General features: G+C 31.1%; 1 protein-coding gene across 1 annotated transcript; it reads left to right on the top strand.

The window, feature by feature from the left end:
* Positions 1-1169: 1169 nt before the first annotated feature.
* Positions 1170-24658, top strand: LOC140040120 (DENN domain-containing protein 5B-like). Its single transcript, XM_072085806.1, has 20 exons — positions 1170-1372; positions 8859-8968; positions 9384-10134; positions 10621-10808; positions 11726-12319; positions 13469-13691; positions 14540-14690; positions 15325-15418; positions 15564-15686; positions 16202-16354; positions 16680-16779; positions 17093-17234; positions 17397-17525; positions 17865-17986; positions 18385-18527; positions 18638-18756; positions 18851-19115; positions 19535-19661; positions 19903-20077; positions 20533-24658. The coding sequence occupies exons 1-20, from the start codon at positions 1273-1275 to the stop codon at positions 20714-20716; spliced, it is 3993 nt and encodes a 1330-aa protein (XP_071941907.1). The 5' UTR covers positions 1170-1272; the 3' UTR covers positions 20717-24658.
* Positions 24659-25169: the final 511 nt, after the last annotated feature.

The following is a 25169-nucleotide window of genomic DNA, read 5'->3' as shown; positions in this document are numbered from 1 at the left end:
CAATTTTTATTAACTTGAAACCTTTTAAAAATGGAAGTAATAGTAATAGTATTATTCATCACAATCACATATTAACTTTTGTGTTTGCTGCCATCTACGCCAGATTACTCAAATCCTACCATCTCTGCTCAAGCTCACTGTACTTAAAAAACCGCCTCCCATAAACAAGCAGTTTTGCATATTTAAAGGAAAACACATGTATTCAAGTCATGTTGTTTATATTTCTGACAACTTTATTTTAATTTGTGCACACAGATTTTCCATTTTGATATCTTACGATTTACGTCCGTTAAAAAAAAAAACAAATCTACTTTAATATTTAAAAAAAAACAATGAGTGGATCTAAATTACGTTACGTCACTAATAGTAAAGAAAAATACTTTCAGAAAACAGTAGAATATGCAAGCCGCCCCTGTAATTTAGGTGATAGGCTTAATACATTTCTTTAGTTTTTTTTATAACTTTGTTTAGATATTAAATAATGACATCATTATTTTGGCACATTCAATGATTATTTAATAATTCTAATTCGTGTAAATATTCCCCTCTCTCAGTATTTCAATAACCATTGTTGAAATTCAGCAGTTATTAGTAAGATAAACCAGTTTAGTAAATTTATAATTATTATCATCAATCTTACATTACGAAAAATGCTATTTCAATTGTTGTTTTTGACGATAATGATATTGTTGATAAGCATTCAATATCCATTTCAGATTTACATCACTAGACACAGATAATAAACGTGTAAAAACAAATTACAAGTAATCAGGCATTAATTGTTTTTACTGTGCAACCGTTCCGAATTTCCCTTTGTTTTGGTCGATCGGTTGTGAAAGGGAATCCCCCATGACGTAATTTCTGACGTATGTGGGAGGTCCCCTGAGAAAGGACTTTTCCAGGCTCATTCAGAAACATGTTTTATTTTAAACTTTATAGATATATTTTGAAATTAATTTAATTAAATTATATTTGTGGCTATTTTATATAAAACTATACTTTGCATCTTAACATGTTTTTAAGTTTTGGCAGTGTATGGAAATGTGAATAAATAATGATACAATTTTCTTCTTTTAAGTTATTTTAAATGGTTCTTCCGCTCGAGTTAATTTATTGTATTGAAATTATTTATTGGCGTTTGGCTGGGTTTGCCTTTTGTGTGTGTCGAAAGAGGTTCTCTATTGTTTGTCTATTCGTGTTACAGAATATAAAGAGGATCAACACAATGTTACCGTTATAATGTTGAAAGAATTGTTTTAAAACTAAACAGTCATGGGTTCGCCGAGTGGACCACAATTTGGACGTTTCGTAGATTATTTTGTGGTGTGTGGTCTCGATCCCACATCGGGGCTTCAGGCAGATCATTTAGCGGGTAAGTTGTGAATGGTATCGGGCTGAATGTATCCTACTAGAGGCTAGGCCTAGCTAGGCCTTTAGGGATAGCCTAGCTAGCTAGAACTAGCCCTAGTAACAATAATAACATTATTAGTCGACCCGCATTTGTTTAAAAAGAATGTTTTTAAGTTGTAAACTTGTTTTTAATTTTTTTTAAAAGAGCAGCATTTTTTTAATTTATTGCTTATTAAATAATAGGCTACATACAATTGTCAGTGTAATGAGTCCAGCCTAAAATAAAATGTTACTGTTAAAATTATTGAGTGTTATTAACCATTTAGCTTACCACCAGTCACAGTGTGCATCATGTAGCCTAGCCCGACATTCCGCAACCTATGTATATGTTACTATATGGACCGCGGCACGGTCAACATTTTGCTTGACACACTGTAACTTGTAAAAAAAAGTTATAACTGCATGATTTTATTTTAAAGAAATACGCAACAAACAGATTTAAGCTTCTAAGGTGGTTGACTCTTTTTTTTTCTCTTTATTACGTTTGTTCATCTGGGTCATTTAGGCCATGGGTTGGTCCTGGAAAAACGTATTTTAGCCTACCTATTATTATACTATGCTTCATGCTTTTCTTATTATTCTAAGTTTATTTGGAGGCCAACCACAAAATACATTAAATTATATAGTAAAAAAATATCCATGAAATGAAATTACTTCCTTCCATGTCTGTTAAATATTTTACTACGATTTCAAAATGTCTTCAATGATTTTACTTAAAGAATTATCAGAGATTACCACCACTGCCCTGCAAAAAAATACAGAACAGAAGACAATTGAGTGTTTCCTCTTCTAGGATTACTTCCTGCTTGGAACAAAGGCTAAATCGTTATGAAGGTCACTGACAGACAATCTTATCTTCTTTTCTTTGCTGCTCAACATAAATTGTCTTCATGCAATATTACCTTTTATTTATTTTCTACCATGGCTTTGATGATAAAATATAACCCTCCTACAGTATAATTCTTCTACAGTATGCAAGGATTAATTGTCCTCAATCTACAGTATTTCTATTTATGACTTTGTGATATTTGTTTCTGGTTTTGTAGTATAGATTCAAAATAAAAACATCGCACACAAACTAAAGGTGTCCCTTCAATGGAGATTCTATCTTCCACTATTTTAAACAACACTCTAAAGCTCTGTTTACACTATCAAATTTTATGTGACAAAAAAATATGATGTGTAATCAAAATTACAGTATATGAACATGACATATTTGGGCATATCACTACCATATTTGGGCACATTACACTTGTGAATATTTCAAGTAACACATTTTTCAACAAGAAATCAGCCAATTTTACAGTTGATTTAAGCTATGTTTTGGTTGTAAAACAAGTAAAGTTAATTTTTTTTTTATCACAATCACAAAATAATGGTTATTTGATTGACAGCCATTGACTTTGTTTTAATTTCTTTACAGAGAACAAACTTTTAGCTGCTTGGTTAAATTATATTTTTTAATTGATTATCAAATAAATAGTTAATTGACCATTAACTGAATGCAGAAAAAGTACTGTACCGTACTAAAAGCAACGGCAATACATTTTTAATCGTATCGTAAAGCCTTCCCACATGATTGTTCAATAATATTAATGGATGGTACTGTAGTGTATAAGTATTTTCAACATCTAAAATGCACTGTACAAAGGAATTGTTTAAATTATAGATTCAACCAGCATAAATAAATATCATACAATAACATACAGTACAATACAATACACATTAAACTAAAGATAAACAATTCTGGGCCTGAGGAAAAAACATTGCAATCATTTGTTTACTTGTATACGTACAAAATTAAATAGAGAATAAATGCATTAGTAAATTTCAATAAATTGTATACAGTAGTTTAATAATATTAGTAGTAAATTATTATGTGCTAATTTTGAAATTACTGTCCACTCATAAAATCAAATGAAAACACACAATAGACATTATTGAAAAGATTAAATGAGAACTAATACCTGATCGAGGTTTGATTTTGGTTTAATGAAGTAATGGAGGTGGGATCTCACATTACAGTTTCTACTGATTTTGAACTTGAAGTAAAATGAGAATTCAACATTTTGATCTTGTTGTCCGGTATGCACAGTAATTGTTTGTATTTAACTTATTACTGTATGCAAGAAGAATTATATGGTAATTTTTTTCTATATATTAATTTAACCAGGGAAGAGTTAAATTACAACTTAATTTAACTCTTCCCTGATTTAACTAATTAATATGATAAGATTGTAATAATTAATGTAAACAAGATAAGATGGTTTTTTTAATTCAACTATTTAATATGTAAGATGTGAAATGTTGATGATTCATGTTCTTTGCATTTTCTTTGTTGCCAAACTTGGTGTGACTTGTATATAAAGCAAATTAACACATAAATCAACCACTTAACATATGCTAATATTAAAGTACATACAATGTTTTACTAATTAAATGATACTGTGATGTTGTTTTAAGCTCTGTCTACACTGACAAACTAAAGTGTGATGTGTCCAAATATGGTAGTGATATGCCCAAATATGTGCCCATATACTGTATGGGCATGATGATGTCATGACACTGCCATATTTGAGCATATCACTACCATATTATATGGTAGTGATATTCATTTGGGCACATCACACTTTAGTTTGACAGTGTAGACAGAGCTTAAAACATTACAGTTTGTTTGTCACATAAAGTTTGATAGTGTAGTCAGAGCTTAAATGTCCTTTGGTTCATTCAAAGCCTGTCAAAGTTCCAATATTTTTATAATCTTTAAGTTTCATGGGTTGGTTAAATATGCTAAATCTAGTGTATTGTTACATGCTTTTTTGGGGCTGTTTTTTTTTATATAAGCCGTACTACAATATTTTACAGTATTTTAATGGCATAAACAAATAGATCAGGTGAAAAATATTTTTATCAGGTCTGTACTATCTAAAAAAAGGCAGCAATATTTTCCCTCAAAATATTCAATCATTAATGTACAAATCTATCATAGCCCACCATTTTGACTACTGCAATGTAGTATGGGGTCGTTGTAACCAAACCCTCAAATATAAACTCCAAGTACTCCAAAATAGAGCGGCTAAAATAATTACACATACATCTAGGTATGATTTAAATTGGCCTAATTTAGAAGAAAAACAATATTACAACGAAGCAGTCACAATGTATAAAATAATGAATAACTTGACACCATCCTACTTAAGAAACAGATTCTATGAATGCAAACAAACATATAATACTACTGTAGATCAAAAGATATTCTAAGGTTACATAAGGCAAACACTGAGTATAAAAAGAAAAGTTTCTCGTATTCTGGCGCAAAGCTATGGAATAGTTTAAATGCTATAAACTCAAATGCAATTACAGCTCCTAATATACATATATTTAAAACAATTATAAATGACCAAAGATAAAATATACTTGAAACTCTATATTTTTCATGAAATCTTTTTTGTTGTTGTTGTTTTTGTACTGTAAATTATAACTTGTGTACAGTAATAGTATAAATAGTTTTGTAGTAAGTAACGACCTTGTGAAAAACACCAATATGGACCAGTGGTGATTCAAGTGTTGCATCCGTTTTTAAATAAAGTTGTTATTATTATTATTATTATTACAGCAGGTACAGTACAAGACAAGCTATGCCGCTGCCAGATCTTTTTGTACAGTAAAGAAACCCTACATTCTTGCTAAATCCTTACCCTATCCCTGACATTACACAAATAGCAATTCCATATTTGTAGTGTAGTGTACATTACTAATTAACTTGTACTGTGTTGTAATGGCACTTGTTTATTTGCACTGATCATCAACTCCCAGGTACCAGGTAACCGTCCATTGCATAATTTATTGCATCATTTATGTTCACTGTACTCTGACCGATGCTCTGATCATGGAGAAAATGGACATGCGCAGATGCCGTGAAACTGTCAATGCTATAAACTATATGAAATGTAACCGGCCATGTTAATATGTGGTTAAAACTGCCACTACAGTATATAATGTAGATGACTAGGCCTAGAGGTTTTTTTAGCCTATCCTGTAAGGGAATATTTTAATACCTTATTTTGACTAACAATTGTGGATAATAATATACAACCACACACATCACCAAATGAAAAAAACTATTTTTTAGTACAAATTAGGCTACGCACTAATTGATCTTTGTTTATTAAACAATTTACTATTTTGAGGAAACTTTTTCATTTTTATAAAAAAAAATACAAGTAGTCAGCACTGAAATCTACATTTTATTGATGTTGATTTTTTAGCATCATTCATTTCCGTATATTGAAAGAAATCAACGCTGGGAAATCATGTCAAATGTTAAAACAGTATAAACAGCAAGTTATAAATTCTAGGCTGCACATTCAAAACACATACATAAATGTAAATTCATTTATAAATTATAAGACATTTCGGATACAGAGATGCTTAAATATTTAAGTTCTCTTGGATGTATGAGTCATCACGCAATTGGCGACAGGCTGTCCTTACTCTATTTCCTATGAGATTCGTTGAGAGCATTTGCTTCAATTGTGGATGATAATGAGGTATGCTGTTCTGCAGAGCTGCTCCGGGTCTTTATACAAGTTACAAAAAGCAATATGTCAATCGGTGAATTCCGGAGGACACACAATCAAGCCATCACAATATTCAAGAATATAATATTTATTATTAAATTTAAACAACATTCCCAATTGCAATGTCACTGATATTATTTATAATTCAGATCATTAGAATTCAGATTTTATAATTAGGTTTTAATACAAGTTTGTAATGTAAATGATGACTACCGATAAGGCCATTTTTTCAAATCACATCAAGTATACTGTACTTAAAAATTTAAAACATTATTTCACTGCAATATTAGTGATATTATTTTAGAATTTAATTAAAATTCAGATATTTTATAATTAGGTTTGAATGTATACGGTATACACTATTAATTTAATATACTGCTGCTGCATGTACTGCATGATTGTGAATGATGACTAGTACAATAAAGTTAAAAAGCATTAAAAACATTCTTTTCATCACATCAAGATATTTTTATACAATTTTACACTTTACTAATGTAATAACTTATATTGTTTTGTAATGTAATTGTAAGATATTATTAAAACAATAAATGCATTGCAAATTTTTATCTTCTACAACATGTACAAGCTGACTTTTAACGCAATTCACAGTGCATGTAAACACCAAATGCTGATATGGCCATGAAAACAAGCCTTTTTTTACATCATGCATGGAGAAATAAGTTAATCACATTAATAAACAAATTTAAACCTTATCATAAGATCACAGTTTTTCATTGGCATAAGTACAGTAATTCAGTTTAGAATTTAGATTTATAATTAGGTCTACAAGCTAAGTTTAAACAATGCTGTGAATAACACAGGCTGATGATAAACAACAAACAAAAAAACACTTTTTACATTTAAACATTTTTACATCTAAACTGTTAGTTACAGTACCATAGACATACAGTTTAACAATATTTCCATTGCACAATATTAGTAGTGATATTATTTATTGTTCGTCTTCATCATAATTAGGTGATATGAAATAAATCTGTCATCTATTCTAAGGGAATTACCTAAATTGAAATCGTAATGATATGAAAATATTTATTGAATATTATACTATAGTGTTATAAATTCTTTAATTTTTGATGTGGCGTTTCACTCGCATTCTTTCATCATACATTATGTTATTTTGTTTGTGATATTAACAAACCACAAATGTTATGTTTATATATTTTTTTTGTACAGATTTCAATAAATTCAACAGTAATATTTAAATTCACAAGCCTTTTGTGTATTATAATTCATTTATGTTTTTAATTTCATTTTTAATAAAGTACAAGATTATTGTAAAGCCTTTATTCACAAATAGAAAGGGGTTTTATACACATTTTTTGTGAATTGTTTTTTTATTATTAAGTAACTGTTTATGGTTTATGAATGTACCACAAAATCCTGTTATTGTTTTTTATTTTATTTTTTGTATCAATTTGGATTTTGAATTACTTACACAGTTTTTTCACATTTTTTTGTTGAATATGCCAATTTGATGTTCGATTCTATTCTATTCTATGAAACAGTGAACAAAAATGTAACCTAAAGCAACCAAATTATCTGCCAATCAATGCGTTTCTGGTTGAATTTTTATAAGTAAAAACATTGGGTTTTTTTTCTGCGGAGGTGATTTAACTAAATAATAAAAATAGATTGTTAAACTACAAAATGCCCTTTTCGAAATCTGATTTTATTCATTTTTTCATATATCTAATAATATTTATTGTTTATTATATCTAACAATCATAGCATGTGATTGCTTGAGATACTGCTCAAAGTCCATCATTTGGTTCAGAAATTAAAGTCCAGTCTTGCAGTTTAGGAGTCTTGCAGGTGGACAGACTAAAAGTCTGGCTAGGGTTTACAATAGAGTATGATTATTAACAAAAAATTAATAGCTAAAAAGACTTTAATACTTTGAAGTCTTTACGCTGGTGATTTTAAGTACAAAACACTTAACACTATGCATTTCCTTTTCTTTATGAATAGAAAATATTTAAACAAATAGATTAATAAGAATAATAGATAATACTACTACAGTATCCAATGTATAATTGTCTTCATCTATTCAATCCTATTACAACCTGTTTTCTGATGCTTTTAATACTAATAACCTTTTATTCTAATTATTTCACAATTCTAGGCTGTGTGACCTTGCGTTACATCGTTCCATTACTCTATCTCTTCGTACTACTTGTTATTTTCCACTTTAGCTCGTCTTACGCAACAGTGCTGCCATCAATCTGACAGCGCCAATGCTCTTTCTCTTCGTTGTTTTCATTGCTATTATGAATTAGATTTTTTTCATCTCAAATCAATACAAATTTCATCGATGTCTAAATTGGGATTGTGAAAACTAGAATACCTGGAACTGATATTGATTTTTAGTGGGGGTATTGCCGTTCATACCGTAATTGAAAGTTGATATGACACATACTGAATGTTGATGTCAATATTAAACATGGTGTTCTCATCACATTACGAACCCCCTCTAGATTACGTGTATTGTAATGTGGATTTCAAAATTAGTTTACCAATCTCGCAAATATATTTAACAAATTATGTTATTTCAACTGTTCGATTTAGGAAATGAAAAAAAGTGTAATCAAATTACCGAGCAGTGATTGAATGATCTTATTTTGTAATAATTTTAATTTAAATTTGGAATATGTTTTATTAAGATATTATTATATTGTTACTTGTCTATGCTATTATTTCTTATTTATTCCATAATTGTTTAAATCTTAAAAGGAAGTATATATGTTATTTTGAATTTAAATTTAAACTATAAAAATTCAAGCCTACAGTCAGTGAGGTTTGAAGGTTCTTGAATGGCCATTTAAAGATTTTTTTTTTATATTTTTGTAGGAGATAGCAACCATGTGACACCTTTACTACGGGGGTACAAAGGTCAAGTTTTACAGCACTACCCCAAAAATGTTGACTGGAACCCATTCGATGATGCTGGTATCAATATGGTAAGAGAAAACATGTGACATTTTGTAATAGCAAGCTGGACAGAGTGGCTATCTTTGCATTTGAAATAATTAGAGTTGATTTGCTTATTGATAAATTAATGAAAGTGTAGAAGTATAAAAGTAATGAGAAAATAATACATTAGAAAAAAACCAGGTGATAAAGGGACACTTTTGGGACCAAACAAATGTCCCCCTATTTGGAGTTTCCCTGAATAGAATGGGTTGGTCATAATTATATTTCCCCCTCATTCATTTCACAAGATTGTGCCCTGATTATGGGTATCCACAAGACTAAAGAAATGGTGATATAAATGCAGTATATCATTTTGATCTACTTGTAATATTTTCATCTGAAATTATTTTAAATTTTCTGGTATTAAGAAATGACAACATTTTGATTGGTTTTTATTTATAGTTGTGTATGCCAAAGGGATTATCATTCCGTACACAACGAGATAAGAAATCTCCCCAACTTCATTCATTTGTGGTGACACGCGAGGATGGAACACGTATATACGGTGCGGCGTTAACATTTTACGAACCTGTAGAAGACCAGGGTATTTGCGTCTCTATGCAGGCTCTTCACACAAAATATCAAAACGAAACAAAAAATCGTGAAAATGAAATTAACGTATACGGCGGTAGTCCACAGATCAGTCGACGTAGTTCCAACCAATCGTATGCAACTTTTCCAAAAATGGCAAGCCGTCGACCATCTGCATCAGCTATTGGTCGAATATCTCCTAAGATACATAGACGTAGCGACGCGCTACAATGGCAGAACAAAATTGGTAGTTTTAATATTCATAAAGATAGGTTGTATGTTACAAAGAGCATCTGTCTGATTATGCAAATGCCGTATATAAAATCATGTTTTCAATTTCTCCTGCAAGTGGAGGATGTTATGGCAAATAAGGAAGCGCCCAAAGTATGTCTAGAACAGTGTCTATTTAACCTTCTGTACGAAGTACCGCTGCCGCCACCGGGACGCAGTATGAAATTTAACGGAATAACAGAGAATGTATTTTGCCAATGTCCAGCTGATAACGAACTGCCTCTGTTTGAGTATCCTCTGAAAGAACTCTTTCATCTGCTTAGTATTGACAACATTGTGGAGTTGTACACATGTGCGCTGTTGGAACATCAGATTCTATTGGTGTCTAAAGGTAAAGTTCTAATGTTACCTACAGTGGGACTCACATAGGATGTTTCCATTAAACTATGTACAAGAAAATGAAAGAATAGCCTTGTGTTGTTAATTGTAATATTACTTAATACTTTTTAACAATAGTACAGTATTAGAATTAAGCTTGGTTTTTAACCTTCAGATAAACATACTGGGTGCAAGAATGTTAGGCTTATCTTCTATCCTACCTTTTGGAAATACCTCTTACATATATTACAAAAAAAAGATAAATTTGTACAGTACATAAAGTTACTGAAAGCAGTGGCCACAGTTTTTGTTTATATTTTATTTTTTTGAAGAGAAGGTTATTGTATGAACACTAACCCTTTACTAGTGTATACACTTAGGACTGAAGCATAGACCTGCAAATAGATATAAAATAAATGTCATTGAGAAATGTGTTTGTGTCGCATATCTAATCTTAGAATTGACATTAAACAAGATAAGATAAATGATTTTCTTATAGATTATCAAAGGTTAATGGTAGTCGCTGAATCCATATGTTGTTTAATGTTCCCGTTCTCATGGCAACATGTCTACGTTCCCATCCTGCCAGCCTCCATGCTTCATTTTCTTGATGCTCCTGTACCGTTCATAATGGGTCTTCATCTTGACGGCAGCGAAGATAACTCACAGATCGAAATGACGAATGAGGTACAGTGCTTTATCTTATTGTAGTGACCAACGGAAAACACAAAGAATGATGCAAATTTATAATCTATTTTTAGCTTCATCTAAAGTTATGCACAGCATTATGTCATTTAATTTAAGCACAGATTAAGGATTACCAAAGGAGGATTATACTAATCCTGTACATATTTAACAGACCTTTTACTAATACCACTATCAGATAAAAATACTTTTTAGACTGACCAGGTAATCTTTTCAGTGACAGACATACAATAAATAAGCATTAAGCTTTCCTTTCTCTTTGTTCCGTCACATGATGATATTATGGCTATTGTGAAGTTTTTTTATTTTGCATTCTACTGAAAAACAAGTTTATCTCAAAATTATCTGTTTATGTAATCATTTTTTTGGTGATTTATTTAACAGTATTTACATAATAAAAAGTTTAATAATGTCACTAATTGTCACATAGATAATTCCATTTTAGTATGATGGTATGTTTTCCTTCCAGTTCCAAGGTTCGGTGTTCGAATCCTCAGTGTAGCATAATAGTACCAGACTGCATAAGTCCCATACAACATCATAATGAGTTTATTTTTAAAAGGCAATAGTTTTTCTACAGTAGTGCTGATAAGAGCTATAAATAACTTCACAAGAACATATGTTTCAATATTACAACAATACCATGTAACTTGAGTGTTTGTATTTGAACTTTATTTTCTTATCTTTAATTGATTGAAAACAGAAAAAAAATTCTTTAAAGGTTACAAAATTCATCCCAACGAATATTAATTTCATAAAACTCTATTACCAAACTTTGTTTATTCATAGAAATCTTGTAATGTTTCTTAAACAGGATTTACTTTGTCAGATGGATAGTGAATTGGCAATTCTGAACAATAATATTTTTTTTAAAAGTATATATCTTTCTTTGTTGCTAGGCATCGCTGTGTTTTGTTGACATTGACAACCATCTTGTAGACGGTCACGAGGACTTGCCATCGATTCCCAATAAAGGGCGTCTAATTGAAGAAATTGCAGAAACGCTTCACAAATACAATGTTACTCCAGACCTTGCACCAGCCAGCATTATCCAACCCAACGGAAGTGAGGACGATCTAACCAGGAAATTTGAGGGCGGGCTTGACACCGATCATGACAGTTCTTACTTTAGCTCTTGCAGTGAAAGCCCCGTATCAATGCCTATTATGCCAAGCAGGCACGACATTCTTGCATCGAACGATATTTTCAATAAAGTCGCGGACATTGTAAAGAGAACTGGTGTAATCACGGATCTCCATGACATCCAGAGAGGAACTCAGGATGTCGACATCTCCAGAAAAGACGACGAATCAGAGCACGCCAGCAAAGAAGATGTGGACGACATGTTGTTTAACAATGCGATAAGAGAGTCATTCCTGTGGATTTTTGTGAATTTACTACTAAGATACGAGTCATTCGTAATACAGCCTAAACCGTCTACGGCGCTTGAGACATGGTTTGCCAATCGGGACCATATGCAGAATTTTGACAAGGTTAGAACAAGATGTTTTCTTTAAACTTTCAGTAAAACATTGAGTACAGTAATTGCACTCTAGCGAGGTGGTTTGTGTTTTTAATCCTAAAGTCTTGGGCTCTGTCTACACTGCCAAAGTTAATGTGACAACAAAATGTGATGTGCCCATATATGGACACGATGATGTCACATCACTACAGTATATTTGAGAACATCACACTTTTTTTTTTTCAACTAGTTGTAAACATAGTAATTGACCTTCACCCTTACTTTTAATTTCAACATTCCAAGATTTCATTTAAACTTTGAAAATGTCTGAGGTGAAAATATTAATATATGTTGCCAAGGATAAAAACTAGGAAACACAATTTCCCAAAAATGGAAAAAGCAGATAATTGCCAATCTCAAAAGCTATTGGGATAATCACACTTCTGCAATAACAATTTTTAGTTAAATTGACAATCTTAGAACTGACAGTTTTCTTTATAGGTGGTAGGCATTTACTGGATTATAATGTAATGAGGTAAAGTGCTTGATACTGCTGCTAAATTGTTATACATCTAACACATGTTCAATTACATGGCCCCAACCTGATAGTACTTGACCTGTCATGTGAGTTTCTGTTTAGAGCATATGTTTGCTGAAAAATGAAACTAAAAATAGTATTAAAATAGAGGTCTGAGTTTTGTCAACAAGGATTTGCCATTGTTTTTAACACTATTGTTTTTTAAATTAAACATTTTTAAAAATAATAACAGAAATATTACTGAAATCGTAAAAACGGTACATATTCCATGCATGGTTGTGGCGTCAAGCAACATACTGTATTATTTATAAAGAATCAAAATATTTATGAAATGAAAATGATTTTAATTTAGTGATAAGAATGTTAAGAATATGCATTTGATAATAATTAAAATATTGATTATGATAATGATAAGCAATATGATAAACAATTTGTTTTTTCATTTTTTTTTAAATTATTTTTTTATATATTTTTTTTATGTCCTTGCTTAAGGACAGGTAAGCATTTGTCCTAGGATTATATTTTCTTATTTATTTGTACTGATTGCTTTTTGTTTTATTGAATAAAAGTGGTTTTAAAAAATGTAATCCAATTTATTAACATTTAATGAATTTTATTTATTTCTTTAATTCAATTTTGTAGGCTGCCTTTCTTTCCGACCAACCGGAAGCATCACTGCCGTTTATAGCAGCTTTCATCGAGACCCAGATGTTTGCAACATTTGTTGACAGCAAGATCATCTCCGGGTCAGAGGGCAAAGATCGCATATTAAGTATATTTGATGAACGTATAGAATACTGCAAACAACACGGCCCGACTTCGCCTGTTGATGACCAATTCCAAAATCCATTTATCAAAGAAGCAGGTGCGGTATCCAATTTGACATTTTATTTATTAAACAGAAAATTCCGGTAATATTTGACCTGTTATTTTGAGAGGAAAAAAATGTGAAAAATTGTATTTTAATATTATCTGATGCAAAATGGGGAGAAAAAGTACTGTATTTCTTTTTGTTTATTATATAATGTATACAAAAATTGCAAAAGTAGAAGTTTATTTCAAATTAAATTGCTTTCCAAATTTCATAGAGAAATTCAATCATTAGTGATTTCTTGTTTTGTTTGTTTATGGGCTATTATATGAAATAAACATTTTGCCTTAAACTGTTATCTAAGTTAAATCCTGGATATTATTATAAATATCTTTAATGCCAAACAAAGTTGTTTGTTTAACAATATATAATATTTTTTTCCAAATTATTATTAAAATTACTTTTTTTATAGTTTATTTAAAAATAAACTATAGATTGTGCAATAATCTATTTATATAATAGAGATGCCTTTGTTATTCTTATACTTTGTAAATTTATTTCATTTTCCCTTAGTTTTTGTTGTTAAGATAATATAACAATGTTTTTGTAACATTTAGTTTCGGTTTTATGATGGTTTTTATGAGCTCAAAAGGCAAGATTTAATATAATAACAGTAGCTTTCACGCGAATAGTAATGCGGTTATATAGGAATTTCCTAATGAATTTATTGTTGACAGTTAAATTTAATCATTTCAACTTTAAAACACAAATAATATTTTTTTAATAAATACAGTATACTCTGTTGTATACGGTACTGTTAAAAAATAATTAACTTAAATTTGCAATGAATTTACCTCCATAAGATCAAAACTAATTGAGATTTTGTCGTTTTTCTTTCATAGATGAGATGATTTTGCATCGTGCTAAGAACATAGATTTCATTCCATCAAGGTCAACGCACTTAATTGGTAGCAATGATTCCAAAACAGATTGGCAATATAGGCTGTTCCCCGTCCTTCGGCCAGAACTACTAGAGGAACCAACAAAATCTAGGTATGTATGTATGCTGCATACTATGACTATGGTCCTTCGCCACAATCGACACTCTTCTCATCTTCCCTTTAAAGGACATACTACTCGTTTTCTTCACTCTACTCTACCTCAATCACTCTAACTTGCTCAATCTTTTCATCTAAGTAACGTGTCTTCCTCTTCTGTGCTTGACATTAAAACTGCCCTTAAGATGTAACCTATAATTTATTACACTTTTATTAATTATTATAATAACAATAATCATAATAACAATAATTACAATAATTAAAATAATAACAACTACTACAGTAGTAATGACTATAATTTTTATGTGTTTAAATTTTAAATGTAAATATGTATAATTATGTTTGTATGATGGAGTATGTTTAAGCGGATATTAGTCCTTGATGGCATTTGCAGCAATAAAGAAATTGAATTGAATTGCATAATCTTGGTTCCTACTTTTATGCAACACAGCAACTTAAGCTAAAGTTGACCAATCACAAGTGACAATTTGGATCTTGCAATTTCGTTACGTTATGTATTTCGTTGCATCCAAGTGGGAACCACGCTTTATGTTTATGAAAATCAGAAGCTTTAGTATTTTAAATATAATAAAAAACTTTTTGATTACCTTTGTTTAATTTGTTTACAGATATAGTAAACATCGGACCTCTTTACAATGGAGAGGGAGAGATCGTCAACAGCAGCACTCGGAACACTTAAGGCAAACACCAGACGAGAGGAGAGTAAGTAAATGACGATGGTATAGGTTTATGGTGCTGTGAGATGGTGTTCTACTCTCTTTAGGCATAAGTTGAGTTGAATTCAAAGTGTAGTTTAAACTATAAATTATTTTTTTTGTAGCACATTTATCTGGTTTTTATTTTATAGAGACTCATAAAAGAAGCAACGGCAAAACCCAGGAAAGGAACCGTTAACAGTTTTTCCCATGCAAATGCCGAACAAACAAATACAAAATTTGTAGCAGACCTATTAACAGAAGTAAAAACAAAGGTAAAATAATATGGTGTCATTTGTATCAAGGCAATCCAACAACAGGATGCTGAGCTCTGCAGATCAAAGGGTTTATCTGTGGCTGCGTTTTAATCAGTTACACGCCCCTTAACAGACACAGCTCCCTGTGGAGAATATGTACATAGTACAGTTCTGTTGGTATTTGTTGCAGCCAGACATAAGATCACAGGACTGTTACGAGTTCATATCTTGACAAGCCGAGCTTAGTGTCCTGTTGTTATTGCCTGCTTGTATTTAATGAAATGGACAGAATATTTTTATTCCTTGAAGGATATAAATAGAGTTAAATAGACCAGCCCACCTTTCAACGTATGATATATCCTCGAACATTCTGCATAAACTGTTTTTGTTGTACTTAAAATTCAAATACAGCATGTTCCATTAATTTTGGTAATAATAAAACAAAATGTCAATCGTGTTGTTTTACGAGACGTCTGTCATCCTAGCCCGTTAATTTGCTTTTTTTAATAAGTTGCTGTATCATATTTCTACAGACGAAGAGATTACTTGTGTTCAAAATGGGACAGGAAGCTGTAGAACTAGGTCATGGGGAGGTCAACAGGTCAGGGGTCGAGGAGAATACATTAATAGCTAGTCTTTGTGACCTTTTAGAAAGAATATTTAGTCATCACAGTACAAAGAAACAGGTAAATATCTGAATATTTAAAAACATTTTTCGCAGAGGGTGTTAAGAGTTGCTATCCAATAGAAATTTGAAAAATACCATAGAGACCCCAGTGACCTAACGGTTAAGACATGTAAAGCAGAAGGTTGAAATTATTTTTCGATATGGCTATCACTGAGCTGTTTAAAATGTCTTTTGTGCCTGTTTTTCTAAGTATACATTTGTTTTTGTGGTATGAAATGTTTTGTTAGAAGTTTTATAAATTGAACAATTACAGTTTGAATATTTATTTTCTAAAATAAAAAAAAAAGTTGCATTGTAAAATAAATATGATTATTTTATAATAGTGTAAGTCAGCGTTATGGTCACTTCTTATGAGTTACAAGAGATCAAAAGACAAAAAATACAAAGCTGACTTGGCATTACGGAAGCAGTCTTTAGCAACTAGTAAGTACATATTTATACACACCACTCTCCCATCGCTTGCCTAAAATGTTTTTCTGGAAAGTCTGATATTCTGAATATGTTTTTAATTATAAAAATGAATTTGTACTTTTTGGTATGGTTTTTGGAGAGTTTTTGGTTTTCAGAGAGGTATTGGGAGAGTGTACATATACTCTGAATGGTTGGATACGTCATTTTGCTATTTATATACAAATTAAAGTAACATATGATTAGAAGTTTATGTGTTTTGCAATATTTTTCTTATATTCTGTAATAAGAATGTTACAATTTGTTTTTCAATTGTTTGTGTTTGTAGCACTGGACAGCAGCAGTGGAGCACCAAGAAGTGCGATACTATCAAGCATGGAGGCCATTAACATGGGTCGTAGAAAGAGTACAGGTAGTACTGCTGAGCCTGTAGTGCATCCACCTAATACAGATCTTGTTTTTGATATGAAGTATGTATAGTTACAATTGCATGTTTCTAAATAAAGACCACTTACAACTGGTTTTTACTGGTTCTTTAGATAGGAAATAGAAGATTATTAAAATTAAAAAGTCCATTAATAAAACCTAAAAGTTAATCTGTAGAATTTAATTTGTGATTTATTCATTTTTAGGAAGATTCAAAGTATGCCAGCCATTAGGACAGACGTTGGTTGCGCAAGAGCTTGGGTTCGTCTTGCTCTTGAACGTAAACTGCTCAACAAACACATGAAAGAAGTTCTTTACAACTCTGAACTTATGAAGTAAGTAAAATGAATGACATCAGATCTTGTAATTTAAATAGTAAATGATGGAAATATAATTAATAAATATGCTTGGAACTTTGGAAATAATATGTTTTGAACTTTGACCTGATTTGGTTGTCTGGTTGATAATAGAAAAAGAATGTTGACGCTATGTCATGAATTTGTGGACCATGGCTCTAGGCTTTATATGCATGTGAGCCAGACTGAACAATAGGCCATACAATCTCTCAACTTAATAGTACAAATACAAATTACACATTTTTGTCATGAATGTTGCTTTAAATTAAAGCTTTTATTTTTAAATTGTAAATAATATATGTTGTTATTCTTTCACAGAAAACGTTATAAGCGATGTTCTTTCTTACGAACAGAGGATGAAAAGGAGCAGTTTCTCTTCCATTTGTTGTCACTAGAAGCTGTTGATTTCTTCTGTTTTACTAATGCATTCCCATCAGCAGGTTAGGTTTTATCTATTTACTTCATAGTAGAACACCTAAAGGGAACACTTTTGGAACAAACAAAGCGATCCCTATGGGTGTTCTCTGAATATGGGTTGGTCATAATGTTAAAACTTATTTTTTCCTTCGTTGTTTCATGTGAAAATGTATTAGTTGATTTAGTATCGGGTGCTGGGCATTTTTTCCTCCCATTTTAATGATAGAAGGTACTTTTGCTCGATCAGTTTTTGTAATTATTTTGAGAATTGTTTTTTTGACATGATAGGCTGATGAATAATCCAATCAAAATGCAACCATCTGTTCAGGATTTAATTCTGATGTCTAAAGTCTCATGTCCAAAACACTTTTAAATGACTTATATATAAATATCATAGTAAAATCTTTGTATTGTTTTACAGTTGTCCCATATAAAGTTCTCATATTCCAAAGTCGGAAATTCCAGGCAGGAACATCAGCAAATCCATGGATATGTCTGGCAGGAGAGATGGGAGAGACAGGTATGGTGCGGTTACCAAAGTATACCCAAGAAATTCTGTTTGAGGTGAGCTCTCCATACCAGAACAATACTTTGTGTAGGCTTAACAGAGAACATTTTGAGACCGAATAGAAGTACATATGATATTATTTTAACTCCTACTTTTCTGTGTTTAGTACACTAACTTAGGTAGACTGAGTACCCTTCGAATTGGACATGATGGTACAGGAATTCTTTCCCGTTGGATGGTAGAGCAAGTGCTAGTTCGTAATCAAATCACAGGCCACACTTACAAGTGAGTATATTTATATTTAATCAATTATTGTAAAATTCAAGATTGCTGGAAACGTTTGTTTTATATGTAAATTATATGTATTTTATTTCCATAGTTTTCCATGTGGACGGTGGATCGGGAAGGGTGTAGGTGATGGAAGTCAGGAACGATTACTTGTAGGGCAGCTAATATCTCCATCAAAGAAGTTGGATGATGTCATAAGGGTCAGAGCAACCTCACCAATGACCGCTGGATCTTCTTCCCCGACATCTCGCAGAAGAAGCAGTAGTCCGCCGAAACCAGGAAAAGATTTCCTCCAGGAGACGTTGACTGATGCGGTGAATAATATAGTCAAACATTTCTATCGTCCAGAAAAAGAGGTTAGCGTTAAAAGACAATATGGTGTGACTGCACAAATCCGTATAATTCTCCAAATGAAAACTGAAACTTAAGCCTCAGTGTCAGTGAGAAAAAAAATCTAATATTAAAATTAGTCATGCATGCAATTTCACCTAAATAATGTCATCTGAGAGAGGCGTAGGCCTAGGCAATGTAGTGAATAATTTTTTTATTTTATTTTTTAAAAATTTAAATGGCTTTTATTTTTAAATGCTCAAATACTAAAAAGAAGCCAACCCTAGATTTTCTTCGTTCATGCTTGGGCAACATAACATAAATAAGTTTAGACTTGCGTAGTAGTGCTGCATGCTTTAGTCATATCAATAATGCTACACGTTCTATGCACAAAGACAATAACATAATAACATTTATTTTAATCATTCTCTTTTTACCTTTTCAGCGTGGAAGTTTGACCCTCCTATTATGCGGTGAGATGGGTCTAGTGCAATGTTTAGATGAAATATTACAGCATGGGTTCAAATCCGCCCGGTTCTTTCGTAACAACTTCTTTGTTTGGGATTTCCTTGGTAAGTTAACTTTTTAGTAGTTCAGACCATGTTCTTGTTTAGAAATACAGTAGAATCCCTATTAAGGGGACATATTCGTATCCTAAATAAGAGTGTCCCCTGAATTGTGGTTAGCTGTAGTTTTAAAACATATATTGCCCCTCATTCTGTCCCCTCAATAGGGGCTTGCAAAGGATGGGTTTTACTGTATTTGTTTGCTTACCATAGATAGTTATAATTATTTATTTAATTTATTGAACAGAAAAAGTATGCAAGTATCTTCAAAGTGTCGATGAGGATGAAGAGGGACGAGAGAGCACTCAAGCGGAACGGTACTCACGACTAACATTTTGTAAAAGAGTAAATGCAATCAATGATTGTGCAAAGTTTTCTGGAAAAGATGGAAAATTCCAGCTGTTTGTATGTATAGGAATACAGTAAGTTGTTGTTTTTTTTTTCATTCTTTTCCAGTTCAATTTATTGCTTTCTGATAAGGTTACTCACTATCTCTTTATACTCTCTCTCTGTGCCATCTCTGCACTTTTTTCTCATCTATTCTCTTCTCTTCTATACCATCTTTCCACTTATTCTTATTCTTTCTTCTTTCACTCCCGTTCTCAAGTTCTTCTCAATCATCTTTATTTGTAATTTTACTGTTTTACTTTTTAAAAAAAAATCTTAATTGTTGTACCATCAAAACTAAGGAGTAGTATCCTGGCCGTTCATGCCTTAACTTTTTTTATCCATGGAGACCCAGAACAACACAGGGTTGTTAAGCTAGAGACCAGCAACATGTTTTGATCATAAAGGTTTTTAACCCTTTTGTGGATAAATAAAGCTGACTTCCGTCTTGGTAGATACTAAAACCTAATTATGTTATTTTTCTTTGTAGGGAACACTTACTACACTTGTGGATTCCAATCATGGCCAATACACCAGTTACAGACAGCATGTATGAAGAATTCTCATTCCTCCTCCATGAGCCATCTCGAATCTTCTTAACAGAAATTTTAAAATCTTTAGATGAATTTAATTTTATGTTGGAAGCTTCTCTAACAAGGGGTTACACAGTCTGAAAATGTTATCAGATGCCTTGCAACAATGAACAAAATATTCAACCACATTTTGAGAAAACAGCTAGAAAAGAATAGCCAACCTCATAAGGTCAATAGTTTGAATAGAGCTATACTAAATTCAAAATCTAATTGTCGTAAATGACAGTTTTGGACGCACATCCATTAAAAAGTGTTCCACCCAGTATGGAGAGATGTTAAACAAGTTCATTCTACCTAGTATAAAGAGGACAGTTGTAAAGAGAAGCATATTCAATTTAATATGGAAAGGGCAGCCATGCACAAAAGAATATTCAACCTAGTATGGAGAGAAAAGCCACAAACAAAAGAATATTCAACCCATTATGGAGAGGACAGCCACAAACAAAAGAATGTTCAACCCATTATGGAGAGGACAGCCACAAACGAAAGAATATTCAACCCAGTATGAAAGGACAGCCACAAACAAAAGAATATTCAACCCAGTATGGAGAGAAAAGTCATAAACAAAAGAATATTCAACCCAGTATGCAGAGAAGAACTATATTCTACCCACAATAAAGAGTGACCAAGATTGGAAGATCCTAAAGCATGACAAATAAGTATTATTCAAAATGCTACTTTGCATTAAATTAATGTGTGATGATTCTCAAGAATATGCCAAAGATATTCTTAATGGTGCAGAATTATGACAAACTGGACAAACTACCTGCCAAAATCAAATAATAGAGTGAAAAAATGGGACTGTAAATATTAAGGTTAATGTAAATATGTACTATAGTTGTAATTTGATACCCTTAACAGCAATAATAATTGAAAATGTATTGACACATGCCAATCAAACTCAGCATGTCCTTATTTGGAATATTTTTAAATTTTACACCCACTTCTCTATTTTATTTACTTTTTAAGTAACACACATTTTGGTTTGGTAGACAAATAATTAGAAAATTATACCTAAGTGTACAGTAGCCATACATGCAGTGTGAATGCAAGCTAACATTCATATTTCTTATTTTTGCAGTGAATAAATGATCCAATTCTCTCTCTGTAATATTGATAAAAATCATTCCCTTTTCCCCTAAAATATTTAAAACCATGTTTTACATTCATTTTGTTACATATTATTAATATTGACAGTAAAATAATTAAACTAATTTAAGCATTTATAGAAATGCAATTGTTGGTAAATGTTAAAAAAAAATTGTTATGTAAAAAATGATATTTTAGGATAAATTTTAGTACAAAAAATGTAATTCTTCATATTTTGATGTGCATTAACAACTGGACCTCAAATTATTGGACATTTAAAAAAAAAGCAAGACGTGTTATCAACGTGATCCATGCAACACAGCACGCCAAATAATTGATTGGCATTAACAACGGGACCTCAAATTATTGGACATTTTTTAAAAAAGTGAGATGTGTTATCAACGTGATCCATGCAACACAGCACGCCAAATAATTGATCGTTTAAAATGTTGGTATTATGACATCGGTATTGATTACCGTTACATATAAGATTGTGCAATGTGGATTGTTTCAAACTATTATGTTAAATTTTAACTGTTTCATTTCATTACAACTCTGCCATTTTTTATTTTAAAGTAAAATGTATTTTTTTAATTCAAGATATATGCCATTTTTGTTCCTAGTATTATTTTGATTGATATTTGTACAATTTGAATATTTTTGTTTATGTAAAGTATATATGTATTAATCATTAATATTACATAATATTGTTCTAGGAAAGTTTGAATATTTTTAATCGCCACGTATGAAGGAAAATTTTGTTTTAAATTAATATTTAACAATGTAGGCTGAAAATCTCACAGAATGTATGTTGACTGTACGCCAGTGAATGTGATGAGTTTTATAGTATATCATAGTTTTATGATATAGGAATTAATTGTAATTAAAAAGTAACAAATTAATTATGGTTACAATTATTATTACATTTTTAAAAATGTAATGACCTACATTAAAAGATAATAATAGCAAATAGTCTGTTTTATAAAAAAAAATTTAAATGCATTAGGAAAAAGAATAGGACATTATTGACACCACTACCACCAATTGAGTGCTCAATGGCTAAACCTGAGGCCTTGGAGCTTATGTAGCAGGGCTCAAATGTATAAGAAGGCCTTAAAACACATCAACACCAGGGGTCTCAGGCATCCAAGTTGCGTCACTGGCTAATTGCTTAGTATTTGATCATTGGTTGATTGATTGGTTGATTGATTTTCGGGAAATACATACAAACCTTACCAATTAGATTTTTTATCTGCAATTTGCTTTGTAAAGCTAGAAAGTTCATCTATTAAAAAACATCTTGTTGATTAATTTACTCTTGTACTTACTGCTAAAAAAAACAAAATTGATCTGACAGGGTTTTTGTACTTTTAGGTTAGTGTCACTTTGTTGTGCCGATCACTGACAAATTAGAAAACCATAAATATTAACTTTGGTATTTGTTAAGAATTAACAGTATAAAAATATCATAAATTGTGAAACAGTTTAAAGACATCTACCGTAATCAGTTATCAAGTATGTACGTGTTAAATGTATATGGAAGATTATTTATTTTTGTTATGTCATGATTTCACAACAATCATGTTTTTTATGTTTTAGAATATTATGAAATTATGGTGCTAATTCGTTATTTAAATTTAAAAATTGTATACTATATCTGTCTATGAACTATGCTTCGGTTTCAGTATCTAATCAACTCATAAAGTCTGTCTACACTAACAAACTAGTTTAACAAAAAAGTGTGATGTGCCCAAATATGGTAGTGATATACCCAAATATAGTAGTAGTGGTATGACATCAACATGTCTATATATGGGAACATCACATTTTTTTGTCACATGAGGTTTGATAGTTTAGTGCTTAAGGTTTACAGTAGAACCGCTGCCTTGAACCAAATTAGGAGAAATTTAGTTTTAGCCCGGTTTTAGGGGGACACACCTTATTAAGGGTTTCTCACTATAGGAGGTCTATTGTTTTTGTTTCTATAGTCCTGTACAATTATGTGTGCTATTCATTGATATAAGGACATTTATGTTAAAATTAAGGAATATTAAAATCATTATTAATAAAATAAATATGTGTTTAGTATGTTTTGAATATTAATATAATATATTGTTGTAGGCCTAAAAACTAGGTGATGTTGTTATAGTTTGTCATATATTAAAAAGTATTATTAAAAAGTGTCCAATATTAGAATACAATAAATCTCCAAATCACTCCAAGAAGCCCATGGGCTTATTAAAGAATAATTACCTGGCAGTATACTGTTACATACATATATTCTGTATTAGAATACTGTACTATAAAATCATGAAAGAGAAAAATGTTGTTATGTACCACCCACCTTTATATGGGCATTTTCTCAAAATGAGCTGGTTTCAAAAGATTATTTTGTAGACAAAGTACTGGGTTTGTTTTAAAAAGATATTGTGGTATAAAAGTATGGTTGATGAAACCATTTAACAGTATTATGAATAGAGAACAGGGGCAGATCCAGGATTTTTAAAACATGACAATAATTTTAATAGTATTTCAAAAATAGTAAAAGTCATTTCAGCTGTTAAAGGCAAATGGATTTTTTTTCTTCATATTTTGATGTTAAGTAGCCTAAATCTTACTATAATACTATATGCATGTTTTTGGTCTCAGGAATGGGATGCCGGGTTATATATAAATTAGTCCATGTTTAACTTTTTTAAGAAGAATGACACACCACACATTACTTACTACAAAAGATACCTATTTGTGATTAGCAATCAGATTAAGTAGAGAAGAAGCATTTTTGCAAAGCAACATCAAGTTGGTCCAATCAAATAATTTTACATTATTTATGATGACTGTATAATTCCTTGCCATTTTGTTGTATTTTATATATTTTATTTCCATTGTACTATTACCATCTTTCCCTGAGTAAAATGAAATATGAAATTTCAATATGAAGTTTATTGTTTTTGTTATGTTTCAGAAATACTGTGTATAAACTGTTTGCAGAACAAATAACCGATTAAAACATGCCTTGATTAAACTAGGGAGATGTAAATTTATTTGCATTTCTTTATTTAAAATCATGTGTTTGATACTAGACTATGGTGGAAAAATTACTTTTGGTAACCACTTTTTAGCATGACCAATTTATCACCTACAAGTATCAAGTACTCTTTACAGTTTCCAACACAAATCACACAGTAAGATCTTCCCGTCTTCGTCGGATACCAAACTAAAAATTCGCTATATAAATGCATATTTTGCATGTCATACGCAAAAGGGTCGGAGTTCATTGAAGAATCGGTTGTTTATTTACTTCACGCTGCTTCAACTTATTTTTTTATAACAATATTTTTCATGGTAAATAATATAGTTAAAATAATGCATGCATTGAATAATGTTTTTATAATGTTAAAGTCTATCCGGCTAATAAGTTTGTAAAGAAAGACTAATAAGTAAG

This window comes from Antedon mediterranea, chromosome 2 (genome assembly GCF_964355755.1).
Source record: "Antedon mediterranea chromosome 2, ecAntMedi1.1, whole genome shotgun sequence".
In the NCBI taxonomy this organism is placed as follows: Eukaryota; Metazoa; Echinodermata; class Crinoidea; order Comatulida; family Antedonidae; genus Antedon; species Antedon mediterranea.
Note: the sequence above shows the minus strand (reverse complement) of the source record. Positions and strands in the feature narration are given on the sequence as shown.

Coding starts and splice junctions, on each gene's coding strand:
- LOC140040120 (XM_072085806.1), top strand. CDS start 1,273: ATGGGTTCGCCGAGTGGACCACAATTTGGACGTTTCGTAGATTATTTT. Junction 8,969..9,383: donor ATGATGCTGGTATCAATATG/GTAAGAGAAAAC, acceptor TTTTATTTATAG/TTGTGTATGCCAAAGGGATT. Junction 14,691..15,324: donor GAGGAACCAACAAAATCTAG/GTATGTATGTAT, acceptor ATTTGTTTACAG/ATATAGTAAACATCGGACCT.